General features: G+C 45.9%; 1 protein-coding gene and 1 long non-coding RNA gene across 12 annotated transcripts in view; both read right to left on the reverse strand.

The window, feature by feature from the left end:
* Positions 1–230: 230 nt before the first annotated feature.
* LOC141572046 (uncharacterized) lies at positions 231–7,043 on the reverse strand. The gene is made up of 3 exons (XR_012497056.1): positions 6,636–7,043; positions 1,933–2,710; positions 231–1,682 (listed from the first exon to the last, which is right to left on the reverse strand). It is a non-coding gene; the product is annotated as an uncharacterized LOC141572046 (long non-coding RNA).
* Positions 7,044–11,375: 4,332 nt separating this feature from the next.
* VPS13D (vacuolar protein sorting 13 homolog D) overlaps positions 11,376–27,983 on the reverse strand; it is a 236,404-nt gene continuing 219,796 nt past the window's right edge. For all 11 annotated transcript variants that reach the window (XM_074334030.1, XM_019756290.2, XM_019756289.2 and 8 more), the window contains 3 exons: positions 25,013–25,144; positions 16,054–16,294; positions 11,376–14,442 (listed from right to left, as the gene is read on the reverse strand). In XM_074334030.1, coding sequence (XP_074190131.1) covers positions 14,311–14,442; positions 16,054–16,294; positions 25,013–25,144 — 505 coding nt within the window. In that variant the 3' untranslated portion in view covers positions 11,376–14,310. The remainder of the gene's footprint in view (positions 14,443–16,053; positions 16,295–25,012; positions 25,145–27,983) is intronic.

Consider the following 27,983-nt stretch of genomic DNA (forward strand, 5'->3'; position numbering starts at 1 on the left):
AGACGTGGGCTGATCTTCCCTAAGGCTGACAGGCAGTCCTCGGATGGACCGGAAATGACAGGGCCAGGCCGACCCACACCGGGCATCCAGCTGTGAGAGAGCTGGTTGCTCCTGACAGCCCGTGGGCCTTGCATTCTTCCAGCATCAGCCTTGCTTCCCTTCTCCGCTGTTCTGCACCCTCTTCTCATCCAGATGAGAGCTCCCCACAGTTCCACAACTAAACAGATCCATGAGCCTCCAAACCGAGGCTAAGTATCTGGTAGGAATCTGCTCTTTGCCCATCAGAAAATTCCTCAAGAGTCAAGGCCTTAACTCAGAGGCCTGGCTCCTCATGGTGGCCTGTATGGCCCCGAGGCCGGGGGGAGGGAGAATCTGGGAGGGCCTGGGGCAGAGGAGCCTTCCCATGTGGCTCTGTCAAAACCCTGCTACCCACTGCTGTGCATGAACAGGGTCTTCACATCACGTGCCAGGCCTGCATTGCCCGAGGGCCCAGAATCCAGACACTTCCCAAAGCATTTTCTTTGCATTTCTGTGTAACAGCCAATAGTGGATGGTCCTGTCATCTACTTCTGTTCTATCCAAGATGGCAAACGCCAGCTACCTGTGACTACTGAAATGTGCCTAGTCTGAACTGATACTCTCTGAAAGGATAAAACACACACCAGATTTTGAAAATGTAGTGCAAAATAGGAACAGAAAGTATCTCCTTAATACTTTTTATATTGACTAACACTTGGTCACACTTTGGGCATAGTGAGTTCAATATATTCTGAAAATTAATTTCCCATTTCTTTTTCCTGTCCATAAAATGTGACTCCTTTAAAATTTTAAATTATGTGATTTGCATTGTATTTCTATAGGACACTATTGGTCTACTTGGTAACACTAACAGCTGCATTTCACAGAATCCCTTCTGGTTCCGAGGTAGAGCTGCCAAAAGGGGAGGGTGCATGAGATTTGGGAGACAAGGGTGAGCCCAGCCACTATGCCTTGAAGGTCATCGATGGGTCAAGGCGGTGAGAAACAGACCTAAAAGGCTGGTGAGAAACAGACCTAAAAGGTTGGTCGGTTCCAGGCTTTCCTTGCTCTTGTCCTGCAGCCAGCTCTTACTCCTGATGGCCAGCCTCGCTGACCGACACTCACCCCACCACAGCCTTTGCTGCAGACTCACAGGGGGCAGCCACAGAGTCAAAAACCTTTCAAAGATGACCACCTGGGCCCCTCCTCAGTCCTACTTTCCATCCACCCGGAGAGGTTAATGACCTTGTTCTGACCTTCTCACCCCATTTCAGCCTTCACCGCCCAGGCTCCGCCCATAACTGTGTGTGGTCTGAGTCCTATAACACAACCTTGATTCTCTAACAGTCCTGTTTCTGCTCCCTCATTGATGATACCGACCCCTCATGAGGCACTGAGCCCTCACAGACTAGTTTGATTGGGAGTAAACACAACTGAGAACGTAAAACACTGGTTAATGTATCAAAATACAACCGACATGTCTGAGAAGCAAGAGGGCCGCTCTTTGCTGTCAGGCTTTCTGTCCTGGCCTCTAAGATTCCATTTCTTGTCATTCCACTCACCCTGAATTATTCTCTTTCTCCTTCGTCATCCCCCTTTCCACGGGCTGCTTCTTTCCTGTTCACAAGCATGCCTATCTTCCAATTTTATTTTCTTTAAAACATCTAAAAAGAAAAAAAAAAAATCCCCACTCTCTCCTACAGCCAAATTTGAAAAATTCCTCCCATTTGGATCCTATTTCAATGCCACCACTCCCAGAACTGCTAGGGAGAAGGTCACCGATGGCTGAGTTTCCAAGTCCGTTAGCTTCTTTTCAGTCTTGCTCAACCTGACCTCAGAGCAGAGCTGGACCCCACTGCCCAGTCTCTGCCTCCTGAGCCCTTCCCCCCAGAACATTCCCTCTGCCATTCTCACCTCCTGACTGACCTTCTCTCCCAACACTTCCATCAGGTCTCCCACAGGTTCTGACCTCAGCCTTTATCTCTTCTCACTTCACACCCTCTGTGCAATGTCTTTTACTCCGTAGTTTATTTAAACTTGCATCTCCAAAGGAATGACTCCCAAATCTTTATCTTGCCAACACTGCTAACTGGATGTTCCAAAGGGCCCCATGTTTAACGTGTCCAAAATGAAACTTCCACCTTCCAGTTCTCCATCTGTAAGACTCTTCCTGTTACAAGCGATCTTCGTAAACAAATGGACTTTTGAACCAACTCAAGCAAAGCCCAGGGCCTCAAGTGATGTCCTCACAATCTGGTCTCTCTTCATCTCTCAGGTCGGCCTCTCCATTTTGCTTCACTCTAGGGCAGGCCCGCCCTACACGCTGGTTCCCGGCAGCTCCAGCCTCAAGTCCAGTGGAAAGAGAGCATCTCTACCTGGTAACTTCTGCCCAACTCCCTGGATTCACTCTGATTGGACCAAGTGTCCATTCCACAACCAATTCCTGTATCCAGGGACAGGATTACACTAAGTGGCAATTGGATTTCATGTATTCACATTTGGGTGGGTAAGAAATGGCTTCCCCTAAAGGAATTTAGGGTCTATTTCCAGAAGAAACAATGGCTCACCCTTCTTTTGCTTAGCACGATTTCAAGATTCCCCCATGTGGCTTTGTGTGCCAGTGGTTTGTTCATGTCTCTTGCTGAGTAGTATTCCATCCTTACGTTATACTTCAATTTGTTTATCGATTCACCTGTTGAGGGACATTTGAGTCATTTCCATTATTTGGTTATTATGATTAAACGTTTGTGTACAAGTCTTTGTATGGACACGTTTCCATTTCTCATGAGACCTAGGAGTAGAACTGATGGGTCATATGGTGAGTGTATATTTAACTCTTTGAGAAATTGCCAAGCCGTTTTCCAAACAGTCTTACATTCCCACCAGCATTATATGAGAATTCCATGTGCTCCACGTCCTTGCCAATAGTTGCTGTTGTCAAATGTTTTAACTTTAATTACTCTACAGGTGCGTGGTGGTATTTCTCTTAATTACTCTACAGGTGTGTGCTGGTATTAAATTGTGGTTTTAATTTGCATTTCCCTGAGAGTGACATTGCACAGTTTTCATGTGCTTTTTGGCCTTTTGTATATTTCTTTTATAAAGTGTTTGTTGAAATGTTTGCTTATTTTCACTTGGGTTATATAACTCATGGAGCTAATTTGCTAAAAAGATTGTTTAAAAATTTTGCATCTATGTTCATGAGAGATATTGATCTTTACTTTTCTTGTAAAACTTCTGTCTGGTTTTGGTCTCAGAGTATTACCAACCTCATACAATAATTTGGAAAGTGTTTTTGCCTCTATTTTCTGAAAGAACTTGCATAGAATTGATATTAATTTTTCTTTAAATGTTTGATGGCTTTAACAAGTGAAGCCATCTGGGCCTGGACTTTTCTTTATGGGAAGGTTTTGAATTACAAATTCAGTGTTTTAAATAGATGTAGAGATATTCAGATTTTCTATTTCTTCAGTCAGTTTTGGTAATTTGTGCCTTTCATGAAACGTGTATCTACTTTATCTGAGTTGTAGATTCAAGTGCAAAAAGTTACTCAGTATCTCCTTGTCATCTTTTAAATGTCTATAGGACCTGTAATGATGTCCCTCTTTTCTTTTTTCAGTGTGGAGTATTTGGTGGGTGTGGAGGGGTTGAAAGGGACAAATCCTAATCCTCCACTGTAGGAAATCAGTAGATAATACTTCTGATGGAAAGAAGTGAAGAATGGGTGGTAGAAACATGATAGTTGGAAAAATGGAAGTAAACATAAGAAGAAATTGGAAAAGAGTTGAAAGTAGTTACCTGTGGGGGCAGGACTGGTGTGGAGTGGAACACGGTGGGGCAAAGCATTGGAAAACAGTTCATTCCAAACCAGTACAAATTCAAGTGCAGGGTTCCCTCATTCTAGATCTTGCATCTCTCATTTGCCTTTCCCTCCTCTCATTCAGGTTGCACTAACGATGTGCTTCATGTTTCAATCCTTCTGTGAAATCCTCTCATCCTCATCATTAGGGGCTATGACTCAATCTGGTCTCCCTGGTTGTCAGACCCAATTCCTATCCCATCTTCAGGAATGGCCGACTTCGACATCCCCTGGGATCCTCACCTTGGGTCAGGAGTGTACCTAGTCTACTTAAAACCCAGAAGATCATTTTTTAATACTCTTGCCTTTGATATGACAAAATTATCTTCAGTAATAATCACTAACAAAACAAATAATAGTAACAAGAATGCAGACTGAAAAAATTCTATTGAATTTTTTATACACAGATATTGATTTCTTTTTTTCTTTCTTCTTATAAAAAATTTTAATTTAAATTTATTGGGATGACATTGGTTAATAAAATTATATAGGTTTTAAGTGTACAATTCTATAATACAACTTTTAAAATAAATAATTATGCCAGTAAAATTTAAATAAATATTATAGTACAAAAAAGGGCAGAACTACTTAATATTTTAATGTTGCTTTTATGTTTATATTTTATATTTATTGGATGGCTTGATTCTTTTTTGTTGTTGTTGTTATTATAAACCTATTAGGTTGGCGCAAAACTAATTGCAGTTTTTGCAAATATTTTTAACCTTTTAAACCGCAGTAACTTTTGCACCAACCTAATATATAACAAATATTTAATTAAATGCCCAGTAACTAGTAACTGAATTTTAATAAAATCAACATATATGCAAAAGGTATGATTTTGGCAATTAATAAATCATTCCACTGATATAATGCTTTAGTTTCTTTACATTTCATTTAGGAACTGAAATTTGCATTTCCAAACAAAAATATTATACTTCATGATCTGCACTCTGTTTCACTGTTTAACATTTTCAACACAAATAAAAATTGCAAGTGGTCACACAGAACGACAGAACTGAAGCAATTCAAGTTCTATTGCTTCACTTTACGATCACTGTCTACCATCGTTTACTTCAAATATACTATTTAAATACAGGGACATGTAGGAACACAGGGTTGGAGACTTGAACTAAGCCTCACGTCGTAGGCTTGAACAATTCCAAATCATTAGACTTCCTCTCAAAACGAAGGTATATAGCTGAGTGTGTGTGTGTGTGTGTGTGCGTGTGTGTGTGCGTGCGTGTTTGTGGAGGGGGGCGGGGGGCCCCTGCATAACTGGGGTTCTCAGAATTAACTTCCATGTGGAATACATACTTTATTAAAGGATAAGAAATACGAATGGGCTAATTTGAAGCTTACGTACATATTATAACAACTCAACAGAAGTTAAAGTCGCTCAAGATTTTTGAGGGGTGGAGAATTTTTATCAGATTTTGTTTAGAATTGCCAAGTGCATGATGAGAAAAAGAAGACTGGCTTTTAGTCCTCATTTCATGATTGTGTTTTAATTGTCTACAGGCACCCAGGCAACCACTCCCACCCTTGGTATGTCGGTCATGGGACGACCATTCTATTGCCACTCTGTCACAGGGAAGGACACTCATTATTTCTACTTCATCTATTCATTTAACATTCAACAAATATTTTACAGTCAGTAAATGGACACCAGCCACAAACATCCTGCTACTCCTCTAACGTCGCCCCATCTCAGGAATCACATCACCAGTCACCTGGTTACTTACGCTGGGAATTACCCTTGATGTCTCCTTTCCCCTAATCCTCTACATTAAATTAACCCCTCTGTTTCATCTATTCTTCGAAAACATTTCCCAAGTCTATTGCTCGCTCCATCTCCACTGCCCTTTCCTCGTGCAAGCGCCGTTATTTCTCACCTGCACTACTGCACAGCCGTCCACTCTTGACTCATTTGACCCGTTCTCCATTTTGTAGCCAGAGAGGTATTTTTTGAGATGCCAATTTTGCAGTGAAATCCTCAGCCTAACACCTTTCCCCTTACCAAATCCAACATGACCTGGCCCCTGGCCAAGTCTCCAGCCTCACGTGACTACACTCCAGCCAGTATGAGATCCTGGTCGTCCGATGTGCTGAGCAGCTTCACCTCCCGGACTTCACACGTGGACCGCCCTTTCCTCTGCCTCTAGTTCCTCTCGGCCCTCCTGGACTCAGCTACCTGCCTCTTCCCCTGTGACGTCTTCCTTGCCCCACCCTGATGTCCACCAGCCCAGTGAGGGCGGCCAGATATGCAGCAATATCCACTACATATCTCTCGCCCCCAGCACCAAGTCTGGCACCCAGGTAGATGCCCACAGCAAGGGCTGGCAGAGGCTTAGTGATGCTGGAATCAGTCACCAGTGTTGTCTGGGAGCTCCTAGGGATGGGTCTCTGTGGACAAACCATCTAACAGAATGGAGAGCTGCCTTTCTGCAGGCTTTGCCAAACTTCCCAGAAGTCTCTGTGTACCTCTGAAGTTAAGTGCTTTAGCAAAACATGCCCCACAGGCAGCCCTCTGCCCCTCTAAAGTGGCCCTGGGAGTCACCTCAGCACCTCTCCCTGCCCTCTCCCCTCACACTACCTCCCTCAGGGGCTTACTTGCCCAGGGTTTCCAAGGGTCAAGTTGGTCTAGATCCATACATTTCCTCTAAGGCAACATGTACCCATGTCTGACATTCTGGTGCTTTTGTGTCAGACCAGAATAAGCATGAGGTGTGACGTTTTATTACCCCGCGTCACTACTTACACTGGGTGTGCTGCCTGGGTGAGGACTGTGGGAGAGGATGGCCTGGCTCCTCTTGAGACCAGCAAGTGGGTGGGCCCAGCTCCTGGGGAAGGGAAGGCAGCGCTGGAGTGCCACTGTCCAGCATCAAATCCTTCTCAAGGTCCAACTGGATTACGTACTTGGCTGCTATGTTTTCTTCTTTTTTCTAACTTTGTTACTTTAAGGACTTATTGCCATTTCTAAGGAGTACAGCAGAAGTTAGAAATTGCTTCTCTGGCCACTTGAAGATGGAGGTCAGAGCTCTCTTAAACACAAAATAAGTAAGATCATACAGGATTAATATAGGCTATCAACTTGTATCTTTAAGTACCATGTTTCCCTGAAGATGAGACTGAGCCGGACCATCAACTCTAATGCATCTTTTGGAGAAAAAATTAATATAAGGCCTGGTATAACATATTATATTAATTATATTAATTATATTAATTATATTAATTATATTAATTATATTATATTATATTATATTATATTATATTATATTATATTATATTATATTATATTATATTATATTATAGACTCGGTCTTATATTATATTAAAATAAAACTGGGTCTTATATTAATTTTTGCTCCAAAAGACGCATTAGAGCTGACAGTCCAGCTAGGTATTATTTTCAGGGGAACAGGGTACGTATGTATGCATCCATTTGCTTACTAACCTACCTACCATCTTTACATGCCTCAAAGAGAATATACTTGTTTCACATGTTCATGGAACATTTATAAAAATTGATTAACTACCAGGAATGAAAACAAAAACAAAAACACACCAGATTTTTATTTTAAAATGTAGACATCTTCAAGTTACATTTACTAATTATAATCCAATATTTGAAATAACTAATTTAGGGAAGCTAAATTTTTTTAATATTTAGAAATTATAAACATATTCCTAGGTGGTTCTTAGACCACAGAAGAAATCAAAAGTAAAATTAAAAACTATATAAATGAAAGAATGTTTAATACCAAAATCTATGAGATAAACAAAGCTGTATTCAGAAGAAAATTTATAACCTTAAAATGCCCTCATTATTCAAGAAGGTGAAAAAAAACCAAAATAAAGCTAAGTACTTACCTTAAAAAACAAGAATAGTAAAATAAATCAAAACAAGCAGCTAAGAGGAATCAAAGATTAAAATCAATAGAATAAACACAAAGTAGCAAGGAAAAACAAATCCCAACTGGTTCTTGGAAAAGAATAGTAACTTCCTCAAAAACTTATTTATGAAAAAAATAAAAGGTAACAAGATGCAAGATTAGGAATGAGAAAGGAAAAATAACCAGATGTAGGAGGTATTAAAATAATTTTGAGAGAATACATGCAACTGTGTGGCAACAAATTAAAACATCTATGAGAACTGAATGATTTTTAAAAACCAAAAATGCCACCAAAATTGACCTATGAAGAAATCGGACATGTGCACCACCAACTATTATGAATATTCCAATTAGCATTGGGCTCATGGGACAGTGATTAAAGGGAACCACTGGAAAAGATTCTGGAACCTGATGAGTCTGTGGCCTACTTTCATCTAACTTTAAAAAACTAGAACAGGAAATTCTAATGTAATTTAAGCATTGCAAACCATAGAAAATGGTAGAAAATCCCCAGTCCACTTTATGAAGGCACCATAATTTTAATTCTAAAATCTGATGAAGATACTACGAAAAAGGAAAATCATAGACCTCTCACTTTAAAGATGCAAAGACTCAAAAATACCAGCAAATAGAACCAGGTAATGTATCAAAAGAATAAATTAACACATTATGACCAAATGGGGCTTATGTTAGAGACTAAAGATGATGCAGGATAAGGAAATCTATCAACATAACGTTATCACATTAAATAATTAATGGAGAAAAAACAACAATGGTCATAAGAAGAGATGCTGAAAGGGCACTTGCTGCAATTCAGCAGCCATTCTTAACTTAAACTTTTACAAACAAATGAAAAGATGGTCAAGTTTACTGCTAGGGAAATGCAAAATAAACATTGAGATACCAGTTTGCACCCGTCAGGCTGGTTGGCGGAGGTGCAGGAAGAGGGCGCTCCCAGATGGCTGCAACCTGCCATGTTCCTGCAGCATTTTAGGAGAGTGATCTTGCATAGAAATAAAATTAGTGCCCAAGCACATAAACGGGGGTCTGTTTATTGTAGGGATGTCCTTGGGGGGGGCAGGGTTGGATGGACTGAAAACTAAGGGAACGCACATCAATATGGTCATAGTAATAGTTATTATATGGAATAGTTGAGTCACTTATAGGACACGTGCAGCATCAGCTATTACGCAGCACTGAAGAGAATACAGTTACGCCAACCTGAGGGTAACACAGAGGCGTTGCAAGACAGTATGTATGAGTCCAACTTTATAAAAACGAAGGTCAGGAAACTCCATACGAATACCTATATCTATATACATGCCTGCATATGCTTACTTACATGAGCATAATGAGACTAGGGCAACATGCGAGGTGATTCGTTTGGAGGTGAAGTAGAAAGGGGGTGATACTGGGTGGGGGAGCAAAGAGGGGAAAAATACAGCAGCAACTGCCCGAGTGTGATAGGACACATATGTGAAATTGTATTTTTGTTTTGCATTTGTATAAGAAACCTAAAAACAAATTTTTAAGTTTCAACAGGATTATTCCACAGACAGTTCCTTTCTTCTTTCTTCGGTATCTACGATTGCTCGAAAATCATCTTCCAGCCAGAGAAACTTAGCCTGGAGCAGCGACGGCTCCTCAGGACCTGGTCATGTAATCAGTTGGTACCTGCAGGGTGGCGCACTGAGCTGGCCGAAGGAGATGTCACAGGCACACTCTCTCTGTGCCAAGTTTCTCCTTGTCCTATGCTTGGACAGCTCGTCTTGAAACACGGCCCCACTACCCTGGCAGCCCTGAAATAGTCTAGTTGTGCTCTCAGTAGGCGGTGTTAGCTGTATCTCCCATGGTCTCCCCCACTTAGAAAGGGAATATTCTTTAGATAAATGTAGCTCCTGCCTTCTCTTAAGCTCTTGGATTTCTGTTGGACATTTGATTCTGTCTGGCTCTTGTCGAGTTCAAGTGGGCAATGTTGGATGGGGCGTTTGAACACACGAGAGGGAACACTTCTTGATTAATTCAATTCTTTGCCTATTTCATGGTGAATGCGCCTAGAGAAAAACACCCAGGCTACCTGGTCTCATTTTAAATTCATGACCACCAACCTCGATTTAACTGTCTGGTCTGTTCACTTTCCTTGTCCCAAATCACTGTTTTACATCTTTTCCCCTCTCTCCAAATCTCTACCTCCCGTCCTGTACTCACTCGCCACTCATCTCCCTGAGGAAACAGAAGCAACCAGATGACAATCTCCTGACGTTTCTACCTCATCCACTCATCTTCTTGGCCAGCTGGTCTCCCTTTTCTCCTTCATTGTCGCCCGTCCAGCCACTTCTCTCCCTCCCGTTATAGCCAGGTCACTCTAGAGAGCTGTCCATATTATCTTGAATTCCTCTTCTTCAATTTGTCTCTTAAAATGACTCCAGGGGCGGCTGGATGGCTCAGTTGGTTAGAGCGCAAGCTTTGAACGGAGTTGCCGGTTTGATTCCACATGGGCCAGTGAGCTGCGCCCTCCACAACTAGATTGAAGACAATGAGCTGCCGCTGAGCTTCCAGAGGGGCGGCCGGATGGCTCAGTTGGTTAGAGCACGAGCTTTCAACAAGGTTGCCGGTTCAATTCCCGCATGGGATGGTGGGCTGCGCCCCCTGCAACTAAAGATTGAAAATGGTGACTGGAGCTGAGCTGCACCCTCCACAACTAGATTGAAGGACGACTCCCTGAAGAAACCCAATATTCCCCAATTAAAATTTATTAAAAAAGCAAAAACAAAAAACGACTCCAGCCCGGCATTCACCCTCACCACGCCTCTCCAACTGCTCTCAGGAAGGAAGGTCTCCAGTGACCCTGATGCCATAAATCCAATATTAACTGAGGGACGGTCCTCATCCTACTTGATTTATCGGCGGCATTTCATAGTTCATCTCCCTGCTCTCGGAAGTCTTTCTGGACTCTGCTTCCAGGACCCACATTCCAGGCTTCATGTCTGTCTCTGGATGGTCCTGCTCAGTCCCCCTTGCTGTTCCCTCCATCTGTCTAACCTCTCAACTTTGGGGAGCCCCAGGGCTCAGACTGGCGCCTCTTTTCCTTTTGTTACCCACACTCAGGCCCTTGGGAATTTCATTCAGGCTCCGCCTGTCAGCCTGTCATTTGTACGCTGATGACGCCCAATGGGAAACCTCTGGTCTGGGCTTTAGTCTTGAATTCCAGACTCCGATGGCCGCCTGCCTTCCTGACATTTCCTGGGGGGATCAAGTAGGCACCTTGAACTTAACAGATCCCTAGTGAACTCCAAAGCTGCTCTCCCTGAAGTCTCCCCTCCTCAGTAAATGACAATTCCCATCCTGCCAGGCCCAGACCAGCACCCTCAGAGTGGTAGGTGGGGAGCAGCCGACATAAAACCAGGGGCCTGGAGAACGTAAAGTGCTGCAAACTCTTGTAAAGTTAAGGACGGCTCAAGGTGCAGGCTTCGTCCTAGTAATGTGCTTCCCTGGGGCGAGGGGAAAGAGGGTATATGTTATTGGGAACGAAATACGTTTGGCATTTGTCACTGATGATGGTTCTAGAATCTACGGAACACCAAGAAACCAGAAGAAAACAACATGTCTGGGAAGTCAACAAAGCATTTTATTCCACAGGAAGAAAAATAATGACTCTGATATGGGAAACAGGTTAAAGAGTCTTAACACATTGGTGATTGTAATAGTGTTTACATGGTGGAGAACCAGATACTTTGTCTTCAGAGTTTTATCAAGCAGCTATGATGGCATTTGGAGGCACAGATGATGCTTAAACACAAAGAGGCCTTGGGGCCTTCTGCACGGAGGTGAGTGCCCACCCAGCAGCGAGACACTCGGGCTGGTAACAGGCTGCTGTTGTGTTTTGCAGTGAGTGGCAGCCAGGCCCGCCCGGGGTGTGGGGACGCGCTGACCTCTGGCTGGCCTTTCCAGTGGGCAGAGAAAAGCAGCTCTGGTTAGGCAGCGACATGGCTGGCCAGCTGTGCTGGCGCAGGGCATTAGGATGGCTTCTGCTTTCTCCTTATCCAATTTCTCCTTATTCAACGGGGCATTCACGGAGCCAGGGCCAGGGCCTGCTTCCTCTGCAGCTTTGGAGTTTTTCCTGGCCAACCAGGAAACGATGTCCAGAGCCCCTGAAACCTTATCGCCACGCCTGGCACGAGGGCTGCCAGGGCAGGGGAGAGCTTGAGAAGGTCTCAGTGGGCGTCCATCCCCACCCCCACACCCCAGCTCATGTGGGCTTTGGATCCCATTTGAACATTCTAAGGCGCAAATGTCAGAGAGGAGTTGTGCAATCAGAGGAGATGGGCAACTATTTCAAGAGCTGATTAAAATTAGAAAGGAGTGGGGGAAGGGCCTCCGAACACCTCTCTGGAGCCCTCTGGGAAGCACCGTCCCTCAACCAGCTTTCTGCAGTCAGAGCCCAGAATACCCAGCTGCTGCTGGGGGCAGAAGGCAGACTTCTTTTCTTTAGTAATACTAAGCTCCTTAATCCGGTACAGACATTCAAGTGACTTCATTCCAGAGAGTGACAGAAGGCTCACTGACACAAACAATCAACTCTTCTGAGAGTCTCATCTTGAAGAGATCACCATCTCAGGCAGTGGGTTACTGATGACAAAACCACAAGCCAAACTTGTGGGGTGCAGGGACAGAGGCTGGTATGGAAGGCCACTAGACCTGCAGGAAGTAACACTTTGGCCATGGACTGTGGATCCTGTGTGTGAGGCTGACACAATCCTGACGGCTGCCCAGCAAAAGCCAGCCAGCCAACCAACCGACCCAAAACCCACCCCAACCCTTCAAAAGCCAAGTTTCCGTTCTGCAGTCCGTGAACTTAGAGTCCAGTGAAGACCATATAAACGAGGTACAAGGTATAAGGTGATCCTTGAAAACACTGTTTAGCTAAAGCACTTAAAACACTTATGCTAAAGCACCCTTCCTGCGTCTGAACGAACACACACACACACACACACACACACACACGCACGGAGAGGGAAAGGGAGGAGAGAAAAAGAGGGGGAAAGAGACAGAAAGATCAGCTTCATTTGTGTCTTGGAAGGGGTTTGGGTTGTGAGTTACAAACACCCAAACCTACAGATCCACTGATCCACTGAGTCATTTTCGGTCTCGGCCACATGTGACAAGGTTGGAGAAACTGATTCGCTTTGTGTAAATAAAAATTTAAAAATCACAAGGCTAGTCATTCATTGTAGAGTGAGGTCCCTCTCATTCCCCCAACTTGTCTCTTCCTTATAGAAAAGGGAAACACCAACAACAAGGAGGGGAAACTCATACCAGCCTTGCTCCTGGCTGTTATTTAAAACCAAGGACAAGAGATATTTTGGCCAAATCTTGGTACCAGGAGAAACTTACAAAAACAGCTTTTTAATACTCAAATTTCATTCCCTTTTCTCAGACTCTCTCCCTCCCTCTCCCTTCTCGTCCTAGTGTTACCATCACTGTGTCCCCAGGGCTACGGAGTTGGGTGCCTGCCTATGGCTTTCTTTATTCAAAAGAGTCCCAGGTCCTTCTTCTCTGTTGCTGTCCCAGATGAAGAACATTCTTACTGTGGATTTTTGATAAATTTGTGGATTTTTGATTTGTTAAAACAAAGAGCTCCATGGGCTGTCTTCCCCTTTTAAATCAGCAGAGCCTATCAATGTTTCAAACTGACCCTCTCCGCTGATAACCCAAGAGAAAATCACAATGCTGGTGTGTGTGTGTGTGTGCGCAGCAACAGAACACAATTTTATCTCAAAGTTTGACGAGACTTATCAAAAGAAAGCCGAATTGATAGGCAGATAAAAAATAGTGATTTGTGATCATGTAAGGGCTAGCTTTGAAACGGGTAAGAAATAAATAAAAGATGGCTCCCCGAGCCACTCTCGTCCATGTCTGTCAAAGGGCCAGCTCTGGTTCTGAATATTTTGGCTCACAGCTCCACCTGGGGAAGTGCAGGTTTCAAAGGCACCTTCAGTCTCAGTCCGCTCTGCTGTGACTACTCTAGATTCCAAAATGAACACGTAACATTCTTCAACTTCCAACAGTGCCTTTTTACAGAGAGTACCCTGAATCGGACCTGGGGAATTAGTGCAATAGAAGATCTGATATACGTTTATATTACTTTACAGTTAACAAGCCTTTACACACATTATAGGGCCTGTTCGGAAACGTGCCTCTATATTTACAAACACAGTTGTACATATACACATGTTAACAAAATACAGGGCAATCTAAAAATTAGATTCATCTCAGGACACTTTTTCTTCTTACGTTATTCAACCAATACCTTTTAAAATTACTTCCCCACCAGCTAAAGTAACCCCCTCTCCAGAAATTACTACAGTTGTTTTCCGTTTGTATCCTCCCTCCTAAGCATTTACTTTCCCTCATTCCTTGATATCGTCCCCCGAACCGTATTCCGGGTTTGCCTCGAATTTGAGCCCAGTCTGTGGGCCACTGCTCCTGATTGGCGTGGCGTTTGGGTCTGGGAGCGCCTCTCTCCAGCCGCTGGGATGCTTCAGGAGTCCAGCTCCAACTGCTCCTGGTTTTCACTGAGTCTTAACATAAGTTGCTGTTCATAGTACAGGCTCTTTGCATAGTTTATTTCTTGTGACAACTTGATAGCGAGGACCTCCGATTTCACATGGACCTGAGGAGCAGAAAAGAATGAGGAACCTGCCCTGGAGGTGGGGAAGCAGAATCACAGGACACGCGAGTTAAATTCATCCAGGCAGCTGCTCCCAGCCCGGCTGCAGAGAGAACAGTCTGGGTGTACTTTTAAGAAGTGGACACCCAGGGCCCTACTCCTGGTTAATGCTGATACAAGGTCTGGGGGCAAGTCCTGGAATCTGTACCTTTAACACATTCCCCAGGTGGGTGACTATGGAGCCAACCCATCATCGCCTGACATTTCCCCAGGGACCAGTTTCAGCTCTGAGGGGATGAGGACCTGCTGAGGTCAGGCTCCAAGCACGAACGAAGGACTGTACCTTTGGGATTCAAATCTAAAATCTGGCGGTCAAAGCGGGAAGGAGAACCAGCACACGACTGTCCCCAGGCCTTTCTTATCAACAACGCCTGGCTTGTTCACTTGCCTTGAAAGGGGCAAAACTGCAGCTGGGCAAGGCTCCCTCCCCATGACAAGGAACTTGTAGAAATAACTCACACTTTTGGGTGTTAATTCTACTCATCTTCCAGCCCTAGCTTAAGCCAATGACCCCAGGGGAGCCTGCACAAGCCATGAGAAACCCAAGTGCATTCCTGAGCACAGAGAAGGTCAAGGGGAAGAGGCCTGATAAGGTCGGTTGCTATTTCTGATCTGCAGGAAGACTCAGAGAAAAGCAGGACCATTTTGAATGACACATCACGCTCACTTGCAGGCTGGAAAATCCTAGCGTGCTAGGCAAAAAAAACTAAGCAGGACTAACCATGGGTTTCATGAAAAGACACCAAGTCAGAACACAGCGGAGACGGGGAGTTTCCTCACCGTGCTCCTGAGTGGAGGCCACAGAGCAAAGGGGTCTAGAAAGCCAGGTCTGGAGTCGCACAGCACCTGGGTCTGAACCGCACTTCCTTCCGGTGTCGGCCGTATAACCAAGTCACTTGCCATTACCAAGGCTCCGTATCAGCCAAGTGGGGACAATGACAGTCCAACATCAAATGACCCTTAAGAAGTATTTAGTATCCAGCTGGGCATACAGTGAGCCCTTACTGAATGCTGGTTGTCAAGAGTAATGATATTATTTAAAAGTCCCGCCATAACAGTGTCTTGTACCCTTTGGAGGCAAAGTATAAATTTTACTTACAAATATTTATTGAGCATTTACCCTGGATGGAAGCCCATGCGAGGTACTGCTTCATCACACACACACACACACACTTTCCAACTGCTATACAGGACAATCAACAGAGAAGCCAGTGCCTGCTCTAACGCCTTCTTAGGTTCAAATGCACTGAAGAGTCCCATTTTAGGAGTAAAAAACCCCATATATCGTGTCAGTCAGTCCTCACAACTAACCAGAGGTGATGGCACGACTCCTCGCCATACGTGGAGGGGAACCCGAGGCACAAGAGCTAAGTAAGTCGCACAGGCTCAGCAGTGGCAGAGCTGGGACAGCAGCGTCTCCCCGGCTCCCCCACACCGAGGATGAGGAGGCAGCACTCCCGGGCTCACAGCCCCGCCTGAGGCTAAAGTGAGTTCCGAGTGGAAAGCGGTGCAGAGGCGTTCGGAGGCAGGGAGGGCCGGCCCGCGTGCACTCACCATTGGCTTCTGGTGGGAAGGGCCCGGGATGGACACTCCGCTACTCGTGTTCACCGCTTTTTTGGTCACCTGCACATACACCTTCCCATGGTCTTTGGAGACCAGGCAGTGGTAGAGATCGTCGTACTTGACTTCTAGGAAAATGGCCTCACGATCTACGTAGTCTCCACTTTTCAGGAAGTAAACGGCCTTGGAGGAGATGAGCACACAGTAGCTATCGATGTTCTCCACGGCTATAAAGCTGCGAAGGAAGAGGGGAGGTAAGAAAGGCACGCAGAGCTGTACCTCAACACAATGGCCAGGCTCTCCTGTCACTAAGCCCACACACAGGGGGTGTGGGCCCCGGGTGGGCCCTGGTCAAAGGCCTGACCTTGAATCCAGGCTCCCTCACTCACTGCACCGTGGGCAGGTGGCTCAATTGCTCGGAGCCTCCGTTTCCTCATTTATAAATTAGGAACAAAAATGACGCTGGCCTCGTGCGGCTAATGAAGCACTGGTCCCCTTATACAGGGAGCCAGACAAATGTCACTGCAACCTGATGACAAACAACAGTATCAAGAGAAATAGTTTCTATCCTGAATCTGTACCATGTGGGATGTTTTCAGTGAGAGTTTGTACATAGTTTAAGGCTTAGAGAAAACTGTACCAATGCTTTATTGGACAAAAGAGAAGAAAAAACGATGCTTCTAAATGCTGACGGAAGTAGCAGCTGAGGAAGTTTGCCATGAACGCAGGGGACGTAAACAGTAGTGGCTGGAAGGCAGGCCCCGGGAATGGCCACGGGAGGGGAAGAAGCGGAATTAAACAGGTGACCAAACAGGAGAGGGTGGCACCATGAGGCTCTAGCATTTTCTCACACACACGTCCTTTCTATCACCGCTCTAATGAGAGGTCACTCAGTCTCGGCTCAACACCTCCAGTGACAGGGAACCTGGAGGCTACCACGCCATTTTCAGAAAATTCCAGTGGTTAGAAGGTGTTTTGTTAGTAACACTGTAATCTTGATTTTCGTAACTTTCAGGCATCACTTTTAGGGGCTTTAGGACCATTAAAAAAAAAAAGTCTCATTCCTCTCCCTCCATGGAGCTCCCAGACTTAAAGCAGAAATGTATGCACAGCAAACCTCTCAGCTCAGCTACTGAATGGAGAGCAGTGACCCTTGGAAGCCACTGTGACAGCTCTCCAGGGCCTGGCTGCCTCCACTGCATCTTGTGACAGCCTTCCACAATGGGGTGGTGACGTTGGGGGGCAGCACAGGAGAACAGATGATGGCAAGAATACTAAGAACGGACCACAGGCTGGCTGTCAAGCCGCGGCCCCCTGGGACTTGATGTCCTGAGAGGAATTTGCAAACTGCAGTTGCCCAGAGCCCAGGCTCCCCCTGGAGCGGCTGGAGGACAAGGTCCCAGGGCGGCTTTGTTGTGGTGTCAGCAGTTGCAAAACACTCTGATGGGATGGAGGGCTTGCCTGCGGGTTTGCTTTCAGTCCCAAGCATGTGCCAGGCATTTGCTCACCTCTGAGCTTAGAGAGCACCCCCCACCCCCAATTCAAAAACCACCTTGTCTCTCAACCTCTCAACTCCCCATCCCAAGGAGTCACGAGTTCCAACTTCTCCATGAAGCGTCTCAAAGTTTTCCCACGAAACATGCCAACCCCACCCCCACTCTTGAACACTTAACTGCTTACCTTCAGAAGCACTGCAAGCACTTACTTGTTCTCTTTGTCTCCTGGATAGGTATGAGGGCTCTCTGACTAACTGATGTAAGAGTGGGGTCCCTATCCTACCCCCACGTCCCGCTGAGCAGCACCACCGGGCGAGCCACCCCGAGTGCTCGCTCAGTAAGCACCCCCGGTTCCAGTCGCCATTTTAATTACAACCTCGCATGACAAAAATTGGGGTTTATTGTTCTATTCTAACTGGTTGGCAACGCCAAGAAAGTGGACTTGTGAAGTCTTGATGCCCAAATTAGAGCCACCCAGCAGCTTTTGGTGGGGAGGCCACTTGGCACGGAATTTCCCACGTCCCGGAACCCTGACAGCACCAAGGGGGCCGCTTCGCCACTTGATCGAATCGAATGGGATCTAAAGTAGCTGGTCCAGGGGAAGGAACGGAGATGGAGACTGAAAGAAAGAGAGGTTGAGAAAAGCTTCCTGATAGGCAGGAAGTGCTACAGGGCCAGCTAGAAGTTGCCGAGAAACCAGGTAAAGACTGAACAACGGCCTATGGCTTCTGGGCACTGGTGGGCCGGGAGGTGGCTGTGGAGGCTGTACTGGGCTCTCAACAGACCCCCAGAGTCAGGCACTGTAGTCGGGGTGAGAGCAAGAATGCGCATTAAAAGTCCAGCTGAGATGATTTTCTTTGCTCTGGTCCAGCACAGGATGGGGCCCTTCCATGCCCTCACCGTTCCCCCACTCTCACCCCACCTGGGAGCCCCTGTAGCTGACATTTACGCACGGCCTCTAAAAGGGCCAAGGCCTGTCCACCCGGGCAGCTGCTCTGACACCAGGCTGGAGTGGCTGACATTATTAGTGTGCTTTCCACACTGGAACACTTTTATAGGCTTTAAAATAGACTCCTTTTCAAGATGCCACAGATGGCGCAAGTCCTGTCAGGCCAGAGCCACTTGGGAAGGGAAAGGTGGCTCTGAGCTGGGAGGCTCTCCTGTGTGGCGTTTCTCAACACAGTGCCGAAGGGACCGTCCCAGCAGGCAGAGAAACCCCACCAGGCTGGGCCACTCCGGCCAGGCCGGCTTTCTTGAAGACAGGGCTCAGTTTGTTCATCTGAGAGAGGAGACACCATTTGACAGCTTCTGTCACAAAGTTGGTAGAGAAGTCAAAATAACTCCTGGTGATACAGAGCTGTGAGGGGACAGGAGCAGTGAATAGGCACAGGCCTCTCTATTCTGAGAGTCCGGGCCCCATTCATACCCCAAAGTTGCTTCAGATAATAACATTTTTTTGACTTTTACATGAAATGTTCTAAAGTCTTTTCAAATCAAAAGCAGATCAGAGCCAACGGTATAACCAAGAGGAGGCGGAAGGGAGACAGTGAGGCTACAGCAGCTGGAGCATCAGGGTCCCCGCAATGGTCTGAGCAAGAACTGAAACTGACCTTGCAAACAGCTGTGCCTCCATTTTCCTCCTCAACACCCAACAACCAAAGACCAAGGCTGTGTGTGTATTTGTCTTTTTTTTTTTTTTTTACAAAATCTGCAAACCATAAAGAATAATTATCTCCAGACGAGGGGTTTACTCCTGTCATGGAGACCGAGCCCAAACTCGTCACTGTGAGAGAGGAGCTGAAACTCAGGGTGCAAGAGAAGCTTGGCCACAGCAGCACTTGTGACAGTGTCCCCTGCCAGGCCGCCCCTTCCTCTGTCCCTTTCTCCTTCGAAGCCGCAGCACCGCCCTCCCTTCCTGGCCATCCACCTGCAGGAGGCCTGCTTCCCACAGGCTTCCGTTTGCTTCACTGAAGAGGCTCGGGGTCCCGCCAACAGAGCAGCAGCGGCCATTGCTGCACGCGCGTGGAGCCCAGGCACTGGACTTTCTACTCTGTGTGCTGCGTGTCTCCACACCTCACGCAGGGCTGCTGCTGGCCCACGAAGGAGGGCCTATTGCAAAACCCCACGGCCGACACAGGGGAAAAGGAAGCCACAGATTTCGGGACATCCTGAGTGCATCCTTCTGTTCTCTGACTTGCTAGTCACTCAGACGGCGGGAAAAACACAAAGCTCTGGACAAGCTTTGTCCTTCAAATATGAAAACTAGAAGTCACCCAGGACCCTGTTCACACATCTTAGGTTGCGTAGATACTATCTTGGATCCTATAGAAAAAACAGGATTCTCAGACCTCAGTCAAAAGTTTTCCTTTAACTCTCCTTTAAGGAGAAGAGGACACTCTGTCCTTGGGGTCAACCTGAGGAAGTTTCTTGGAGAGAAGAAGCCTGGCACACACAGCTTACATCATTCTCGGAGGGACAGGCACGAGTCGTGGGCGCATCTGGCAGGGTCCGCTGTCATTAATGATACCCCAGACCATGGCCACCGCAGGGTGATCACAGCAACTCCCACGGCATCACTGATGACAGCCTCAGACCACTCACTCTGTGGCCCGTAATGATGTCTCCTCCAAATCCCACGGCCAGCGTGCCACTGGAAGCAGCTAGCCCTAGGTGCCAGGTGGCTCTGCCTGTCACTAGCCAGATGGCTTTGCTCAGAGCCTCCCTGCTGCCATCCATAAAACAAGAATCATCACATACTGTACGGGGCCAAGGTGACGATTAGAGCTGATCTACGAACCCGACACAGAAGAGAAGGCTTTGTTACTCTGTCCTCTGCTGAAAACAGATGCCAAGTTCTCCAGACACCGGAGAGCGTCCCCTCTCAAGTCTACAAATCTTCGCTTTAGCGGGTGGAGAAATGAGTGTCCTTCTAAGAGGCCTCACGGAAAGCAGGTTCAGTACCAACTGCCCTCAGGGAGAGAGAAATCTGCCAAGCCATTGTTTCAACCACCCTCGTGGTTTGATTTCTTTCTTTCTCTCCCACTCCTTTATTAAATCTATTTATACATCTACAGTGTACTCATTTTGGAGTCATTTCAAAATCAGAAGAGTCCTGGGTCGTCATACTCCAGGTGCGCTCCTAGAGGAGGCCCCTCCCCGGCCATGTGCCCCGCCCCCCAGGCTATCAGGACCCCCTCACACTGAGCATGTCCTGAGCTGAGCTGCCCTTGCTTCTCCAGTTCTCTCCTCCTTCAGCGTTGCCTATTGTAGTTGGTGGCATCTCCATCCAGCCAAACAGCCAAGAAGCCCCGTGTCTTTCTCAACCCCTCTCTGCAATCAGACTATGAATTCAGTCCGTCTGTGACTCCACTATGCCACCTCCTAAATAATTCTCGGTTCGGTCCCCCTCTGTTCCTCTTCCCTGTCACTGTCTGCATTGGAGGCACTCCAACTCCGATCCATTTTTCTGTGGCTGTCAAGGTTACATTTTTAAAATGCAATTTTGAGTGGGATCCTCTTTAAAATCTCACCACTGTGTAGGGCAGTAAACTTAGCGTGGTTGTCAAGGCGCTCCGAATTTGGCCTTGTAACCCACCTTTCCAGTCTCAAGGCCTCTGTTCCTTCCCTCCCACACATGTGCTATCCCCACATCTGGCTAACTCGAGTTCTCCAGAAATGCCATGAACTCTTCGGCCTCCCTTTGTCCACTCTTCACTGCATGCATGACTGTCTCTCTTCTCTCCTTGGCACATTTCTCCTATTCCCGCAGGGCCAGGTCAATTGTCCACAGCCTTCCCCAGCTTTCCAGGCATAAATTAATCACTTCCCCTTGTGGCCCCATAACACATGGCTCACACTTCTATTTTAAAAGCAATCATATGTTACAGATAGTGGGTAGTACTCTGTTTCCTCTGCTAGATGGTGAACTTGTCAGGGCAACAGCACATTTCTTATTTGTCCTGCACATAGTAGGATTTAATACATTTATGTGTTAAGTCGTCTCAGAAAATGACAATGAAATTACATTGTGAGGTCCAATGGAATTGCCAGAGTACATGCAACTTTGAACGTTGGGTATATTTCACCCTTAGTAAAGTTAAAGAATTCTCTCAGAACGCTTGATTGAACTTACTAAAGATTTAGCAAGCCATTAACCTTGATCAGAATAGCTGAATAACCCACCAAATGACAGTTTTAATTCAGTGGCATATCAAAGAATGTCCAATTCCCTAACTGTCAATGGTTATCGACAGATTATTTCCTGGTTTAGAAAAGGAAGCTAATGAATTCTATCCCATTCCTCAAAAGGACCTGTCTTTTGTTTTTGTGGGGAGACTGTATATGTTAATGCAACGTTTATCTTTATAATTATATGCTATTAGACCATTACAACCTGTGCTCTAAAAATATTTCTGATCTCTCTCTCTCTCCCTCGCCCTCTCTCTCTCTCTGCAGCTTCTCAGGAAAGATAAACAGGACACAAAATACCATAGACACAAAGGGAACAAGAAAGAATTTTACTCTTGATTTTGTATCTGTATTCTTTGAATTTCCTAACCACATGCATGAAGTTTATTTCATCAAAAAGAGAAAGGACTTATCTGGCTGGTGGGTTTATAGGCTGCTTTGTTTTCGTTTTTCCTAGTTTTCTGTATTAAAAAAATCTCATAAACGTTATTTTCTGAAACTTCATTTTGACAATACAACCCAATTGTCAAACTCCAGAACACAGCACGCTAAAGCAGCTCCTCAGCTCGTGTGGCTGCTCACGGCATTTTTATTGAGAAGGTAAGAGCCATCCTAATGCTTGTAATGCCAGTATGTAACTTTGTGATGAAGGATTTGAAGTAAAACAGGTACTTTTTAAAAAAAATGCAAATGAGGTTCCTGGCTACAGACAGACACTGGTTACAAAGAAAAATTAATTTAATGATAGGACAAATTTTACTTTAACATTAGCTTACGCCAGGATCCTATTTCAAAACCAGAATTCAGAAAAATGGGAAGCAATGGTAATTCTGCAACATACCAGAGAAATATTTGATTGATTTGAGACTAAAGCCTTTTCAGCTGGCCAGACCTTAAATCGTATGTCAGTAACTATCTTTTTAATACTAATTAATTAAATAAAATGAAAAAATTAACTGAAACTTGATCTGGGAGAACAAAGTTGAAGTAACCATGGCACTGGGGACTTTGTGGGGTTTTCACGACATCAGGAAGTAATTACACAATATTTTCCAGAAGTGAAACAGTGAGTCTAACTGGGAAAAAATGTGGAAACATTTAGTTAGAACAGTAGAGCAAGGTATTAAAGAACCTTTTAAGGGGTTAACTCTGAAGGAAAATATGCAAACAATTAGGGCTGTAAACATGTTTTTAATTACAATTCTAGGATAAAAGTCAGAGGTATAATTTGGCACTTGTGTGCTTTTCCTGAAAACTCCTTTCTTGCAAAGTGATGATTCTAATGTCCACGTCACCGTGAGGACCCAGCCTGACAACCGAGGATACATCAGAGAAACATTTGCTGATTCCCTGATGGCGTCTTCTTCATACACTGAGGAAGGCCACGGTCACGTGCCTCCTTCCACAAGCACTGGCAAGATTTAACTCACAAACGGGTGGAGACACATGGTTTTCATCTTTAGAGTCAAAATTCATTCATGCCAGTATCTTTTCCTGGTTTGTACGAATTTCAAGGGTTTCATGAAATCTATTTTGCTGACATCATTTTGATTCCCGTTTTCAGCTTTCCGTGGCTATTTTCCAGTGTGTGCATGTCACTGGGAACAATCCTACGTCAGCTGTGTGACACGCTTTCCTGTACTATACACTTTCTCCCTTGTGTTTTTGGCACAAGTCATTCTACTGAAAATGAATTTCGCAAGGACCAGAGATGGAAATTAAAAGCACAATGTACAGTAATTTTATAATCTCAACCTTTGACCTCCCCAAAGACGGAATAGTGAACATGTGTTAATAAAATGTTGAACTGCAGCTATCCGGCTATCATTCATGGCACAAATATTCCCTGAGAGCCTGTGATGTGCCAGGCACTGCTCTAGGTGTGAGGATTCTTCCACGAATGGAACAGACAAAAGCCCAGGCCCTCAGGGGACTGCCATTCTAGCAGAGTTTTCAGTGTGCCCTGCTGGACCTGAGAATGACTCTCTGAGCTTCTGATCCAAAGGCCTGAAGTTCCACCAGCAAAGTGGTATAACGAGCAGTCCTGGTACGAAATCCTGCCCTCAAGGAAGCAGGAATATACAGTCGTCCCTGGAGTGCAACTGCACGGGGATTCTGGACACTAGAATGATGACCAGAGCTGAGGCTGGACGAAGAGAACAGAACATACTAATGACACATGCTGTGTATGGACTGAATTGTGTGCCCCCCGCCCCCACTGAATTCCTATGTTGAAGCCCTCACCCCAGTGTGACTGTTTGGAGTAAGGAAGTAATTAAGGTTCAGTGAGGTCACGAGGGTGGGGCCCTGATCCTGTAAGATGGGTGTCCTTAAGAGAGACACCAGAGAGCTTACTCTCTTTCTGCCATGTGAGGACACAGTGAGAAGGTGGCCATCCGCAAGCCAGGCTGCCTGAGCTGACTAACATCATTAAGAGACCCTCCAATAACACTGCAGCAGATCTGGAGTGCACAAGACACAACCAGGAAGATGCCATCCTACCCAGCAAGCAACAAATGAATTCTAGATTTGACTGTGGATATCCTCATTCAAATATCGCAACAAAAATACGAGATGAGGTCAGCTCAACACCGTCTCTACCAGTGACACCGAAGGCTATCCTGAGAGCCTCTACTTCAGGCACGCCTCCACCAACCAAACAGCACTCACGGCCCTCAGAACCGTCCTAGCTTGCTTTATCTTAAAGGAGATTCATAAGCATTCAAAGAAACTAAACTAGCTTTTTGCTACTCACCAGGCATAACTAACTGCTTTCCCTGGGCCGGTGGTTCTAACACCTTATGTAAGTTACAGAGCACTTTACGCTAAAAGGGTCCCTGCAGAATATCCTGACATACTGAGTTCCACAACAGCAACTTGGGATAATGTCACTAATTGAAAATACTACAAGATCCCAGGGATGTAATGCTCTGCATTCAAAGAGTAACAAAACAATCTTAAGAAAACTGCAACCACCACCCCCCCCGCCCCAAATTTTTAGCTGTTACTGGAAAAAAACTGCCCTTTTCTAGAAACAGAACATTAAGGTCCTGCTTGGAACTCAGTTTGAGAACTACTGCTTGGAGTAGAAGGCGGTTTCCAAGCAGTTCTATCTAAACCTATAAAACATCTGGGCCAAGGAATCTCTGACCAGTTCCAAGGTCTCAGAGTCAGGACGATACTCGGGTCCGGAAGAACCTTCTCAGACTCCAAGACAGAAGAGACAAGTCGGTGAGCCCCCGGGGCTGGTTTCCCATGGCTTCACTTACAATTCATCCTGTATGTTGTCCGTGAGCTTGAAGAGCTGCTCCTGCCCTTCTGCCTGGCTCTCAGAATAGCGGGGGAGCAGCCCTTGGGGCCCCGTGCAGCATCGGGGTTTCCGTACCCTCTGCGCTTGAGTCCTAGACGGGTAAATGGACAAAAAGCAGAGGTTAAGTATTGCCTTAGAATGATTTCCCGTCCTTGTCTCAGATAAAAGCTCACTACCAGACACACTCGAATTAAATTTAGTGACCAGACTCAAACCGCAGCGTTACATGTGTGAATGTACACTAAGATGGGGGTGAAAGACTCCAGTTCTGAATTAGAGCCGCGCTGTTACCGTTTCCTAGCTATGTGATCACGGACAAATGGGTTGACTTTTGTAGCCCTTGGTTCCAGTTTTCTCTGTAAAATGGGATCTGACCATCCCCACAACCACAGGGCTGCTGTGAAGATCCAATCAATGACGCCCATCGAGCCTGTGCTGACAGAATGGGGGCTACCTACCTACCAGTGGTGGTTGTTCCTGTTACTGTCCTTATTACTAGACACCCCATTTTTCTAGGGATCTTCAGGAGACGCATTTCTACACTTGCAGGGTCAGGAAGGAGAGTGAGGGATCTTAGGCATTTAGTCAGCACACACCCAACTTCTGGGTTTCTTCTAAGATGAGCTTTGCTGCCTGGGTGTAGGGTGAGGGATGCAGTGGTCACATGAGGGAGAAGAAGGGCTCCCTGGGCTGGTCCCAGGCCACAGCCTGGATTCTGCAGTGGCTCTGACTCAGGCCACTCAGCTGTCGGCTGCCCAAAGGAATCTGCTTCGCTATGGCTTCCAGGGTAGGCTGATGTTGTCTTTTTCCACAAACCATATACAGGCTAATTGATAAGTACTTTTTGGTGTTTTCCTAGAAACAGGAGCCCGTATTTGTCTTGGAAAGGCTGTGCATATTTCAGATGACTGATAAGAGTATGCTGGTTCTGTCCTCGACCTTGTACTTGTTGTACTTTTCATTATTTGTTCCTGGATTCCACTGAAGCAAAACACCCCTCTCTAGACATATCTATCTAAAACTGAGGAACAGGCATCCACACGGAGTCAGCACTTCCGAACCACGCACTAACAGCAGTGGAGAGAGACTTCCTACAGGGCAAAGAGTGCCCTGGGGGGCAAATCAGGGAGTAGTACAGACAGGACACGCACTGGTTAGCTGCAACACTGGGACACCTGCAAAGCGCCCCTGGACCCAGGAAACACTCAGCTCATCAGGCCATGATGTCTGAAGCCCGCACCTGGGTAATGTTTGCTGTATGCCAGAAAACCAGAAATCCAGTGATAACTGTTCAGATGTTCAGTAGCAAGGATGCCCAAGTACCACTGCTTGTGGTCTTCCAGGGTGATGTAAAGAGACTGTAAAAAAGTTTCAACAATCTGCACTAAGGATGGATAAAAAAAAATGTTTAATTTATTATCATATACTCACATTCTCCCACTAGGCATAGTCTCAATTCCTTCTTTAAGACTTGGGTCCATTGTCGGCTATTTAGACCCCAACTGTTGATTGAATGTAGGGAGGGCAGTGTAGGGAGCTGCTGTTTTAAGGATGCTAGCCAACCACTGCGAGGCAAGGAAACCGATGGCTGTGCTGTTCCAGGTAGCAGAGCCCCGTTCTCCCGCTGGCTAGTCAAACACCTACTGTCATTCCAGACACTGCCTAGGACAGGATCGTAAAGTCTTTTCCCCAAGGCAGTCCCACTCTTCTGTCCCCCGTGAAGCTGCTGGGAGGCTCAGGCTAGTGCCGCAGAAGCCCAAAGGCCCTGCAAAGAGGGATGTGACGGGATCTGCTGCTCATCACTTTCAATACAGGCTTCGTCTGGACTCTTCGCACCACATCTCCCCCAACCCATTGGGAGGGGTGTAGGCTCAATTTTCATATATCCCCAGTCCAACTGTTCCTCCATCTCTATCATAACTAGCAAATGGTCTCTGGATTTGTAATGGATTACTACAACAGCCCTATAATGTCTTCTTTCTGCTGCCGTCCTTGTCCATTCTCCTCATAACAACGAGAATGACCATTTCAAAATACAAGTTAGAGATCAAGTCAGTCACATGCTCAAAACACAATTGCCTCACATCTCACTTAGGTAAAATATCTGCTCACCGCTTGGCTCCCCATCTGGCATGTAACCGCCACGAGAAGATTTTGTTTTGTTCACTGTTAACTTGGGAACTAGAACAGTACCCAGTCCATGGTAGAAAAGCAGTAGATAGGAGCTGAATAAATGAATGAATGCATTTGTGGGTGGGAGACTGGTCTAAGGGCCATTTTGACTCTTGAGCTGAAGAAGGAAAGGGGATATGCAAACTTTGGTGGAGAGTTTGAAGATTAGAGATTCTGAGCTTTGAAAGTCAACAAGGCCAAGGCAAAATGTGACCCAGCTAGAACCCCATCTTCCTGACAGAAAGGTCAGGGGTGTGTCTGTCCGGTCCCCTGACCAAAGCAAAGGAAGCAGCATGAAGGCCAAGCCATGCGATGATGGCTCTGCTGACACACGTATGCTCCTTGGAAGAATTCATCTTTTCCTGAGTAGCCACAGTGGAGAAACATGCTACCGAGGAGGAGAAAACTTACTAAGAGTCCTGAACTCCTCCGGTGGGACCCAAGGAAGCCAGAGAAGCCAAGGAAAGGCGGCTTGTTTGTGGATCTGAGCCCTTGGAAATCACATCTTGTAACTATGCAACAGTTGGGAATGTAAGTAAGTGTGCCCCCTGTTATCTCATTATCAAATAGCTTTCTGGTCCATTTCATGGCCTGACTTACTGGCCTCCCTCAGGGCCTCCCCCAAATTTCAGTGACCCAACCTCACCCCCACTCCTAATACATTGTCTTCTAACTTGCAAACTACAAACCTACCCAAACACAGAGACTACTCCTTGGTGGGTACACACTGCCTCGTTGTTAAGTTTCTTTTCTTATCT

The sequence above is a fragment of the Rhinolophus sinicus genome, linkage group LG06 (assembly GCF_036562045.2).
Source record: "Rhinolophus sinicus isolate RSC01 linkage group LG06, ASM3656204v1, whole genome shotgun sequence".
Taxonomy (NCBI): Eukaryota; Metazoa; Chordata; class Mammalia; order Chiroptera; family Rhinolophidae; genus Rhinolophus; species Rhinolophus sinicus.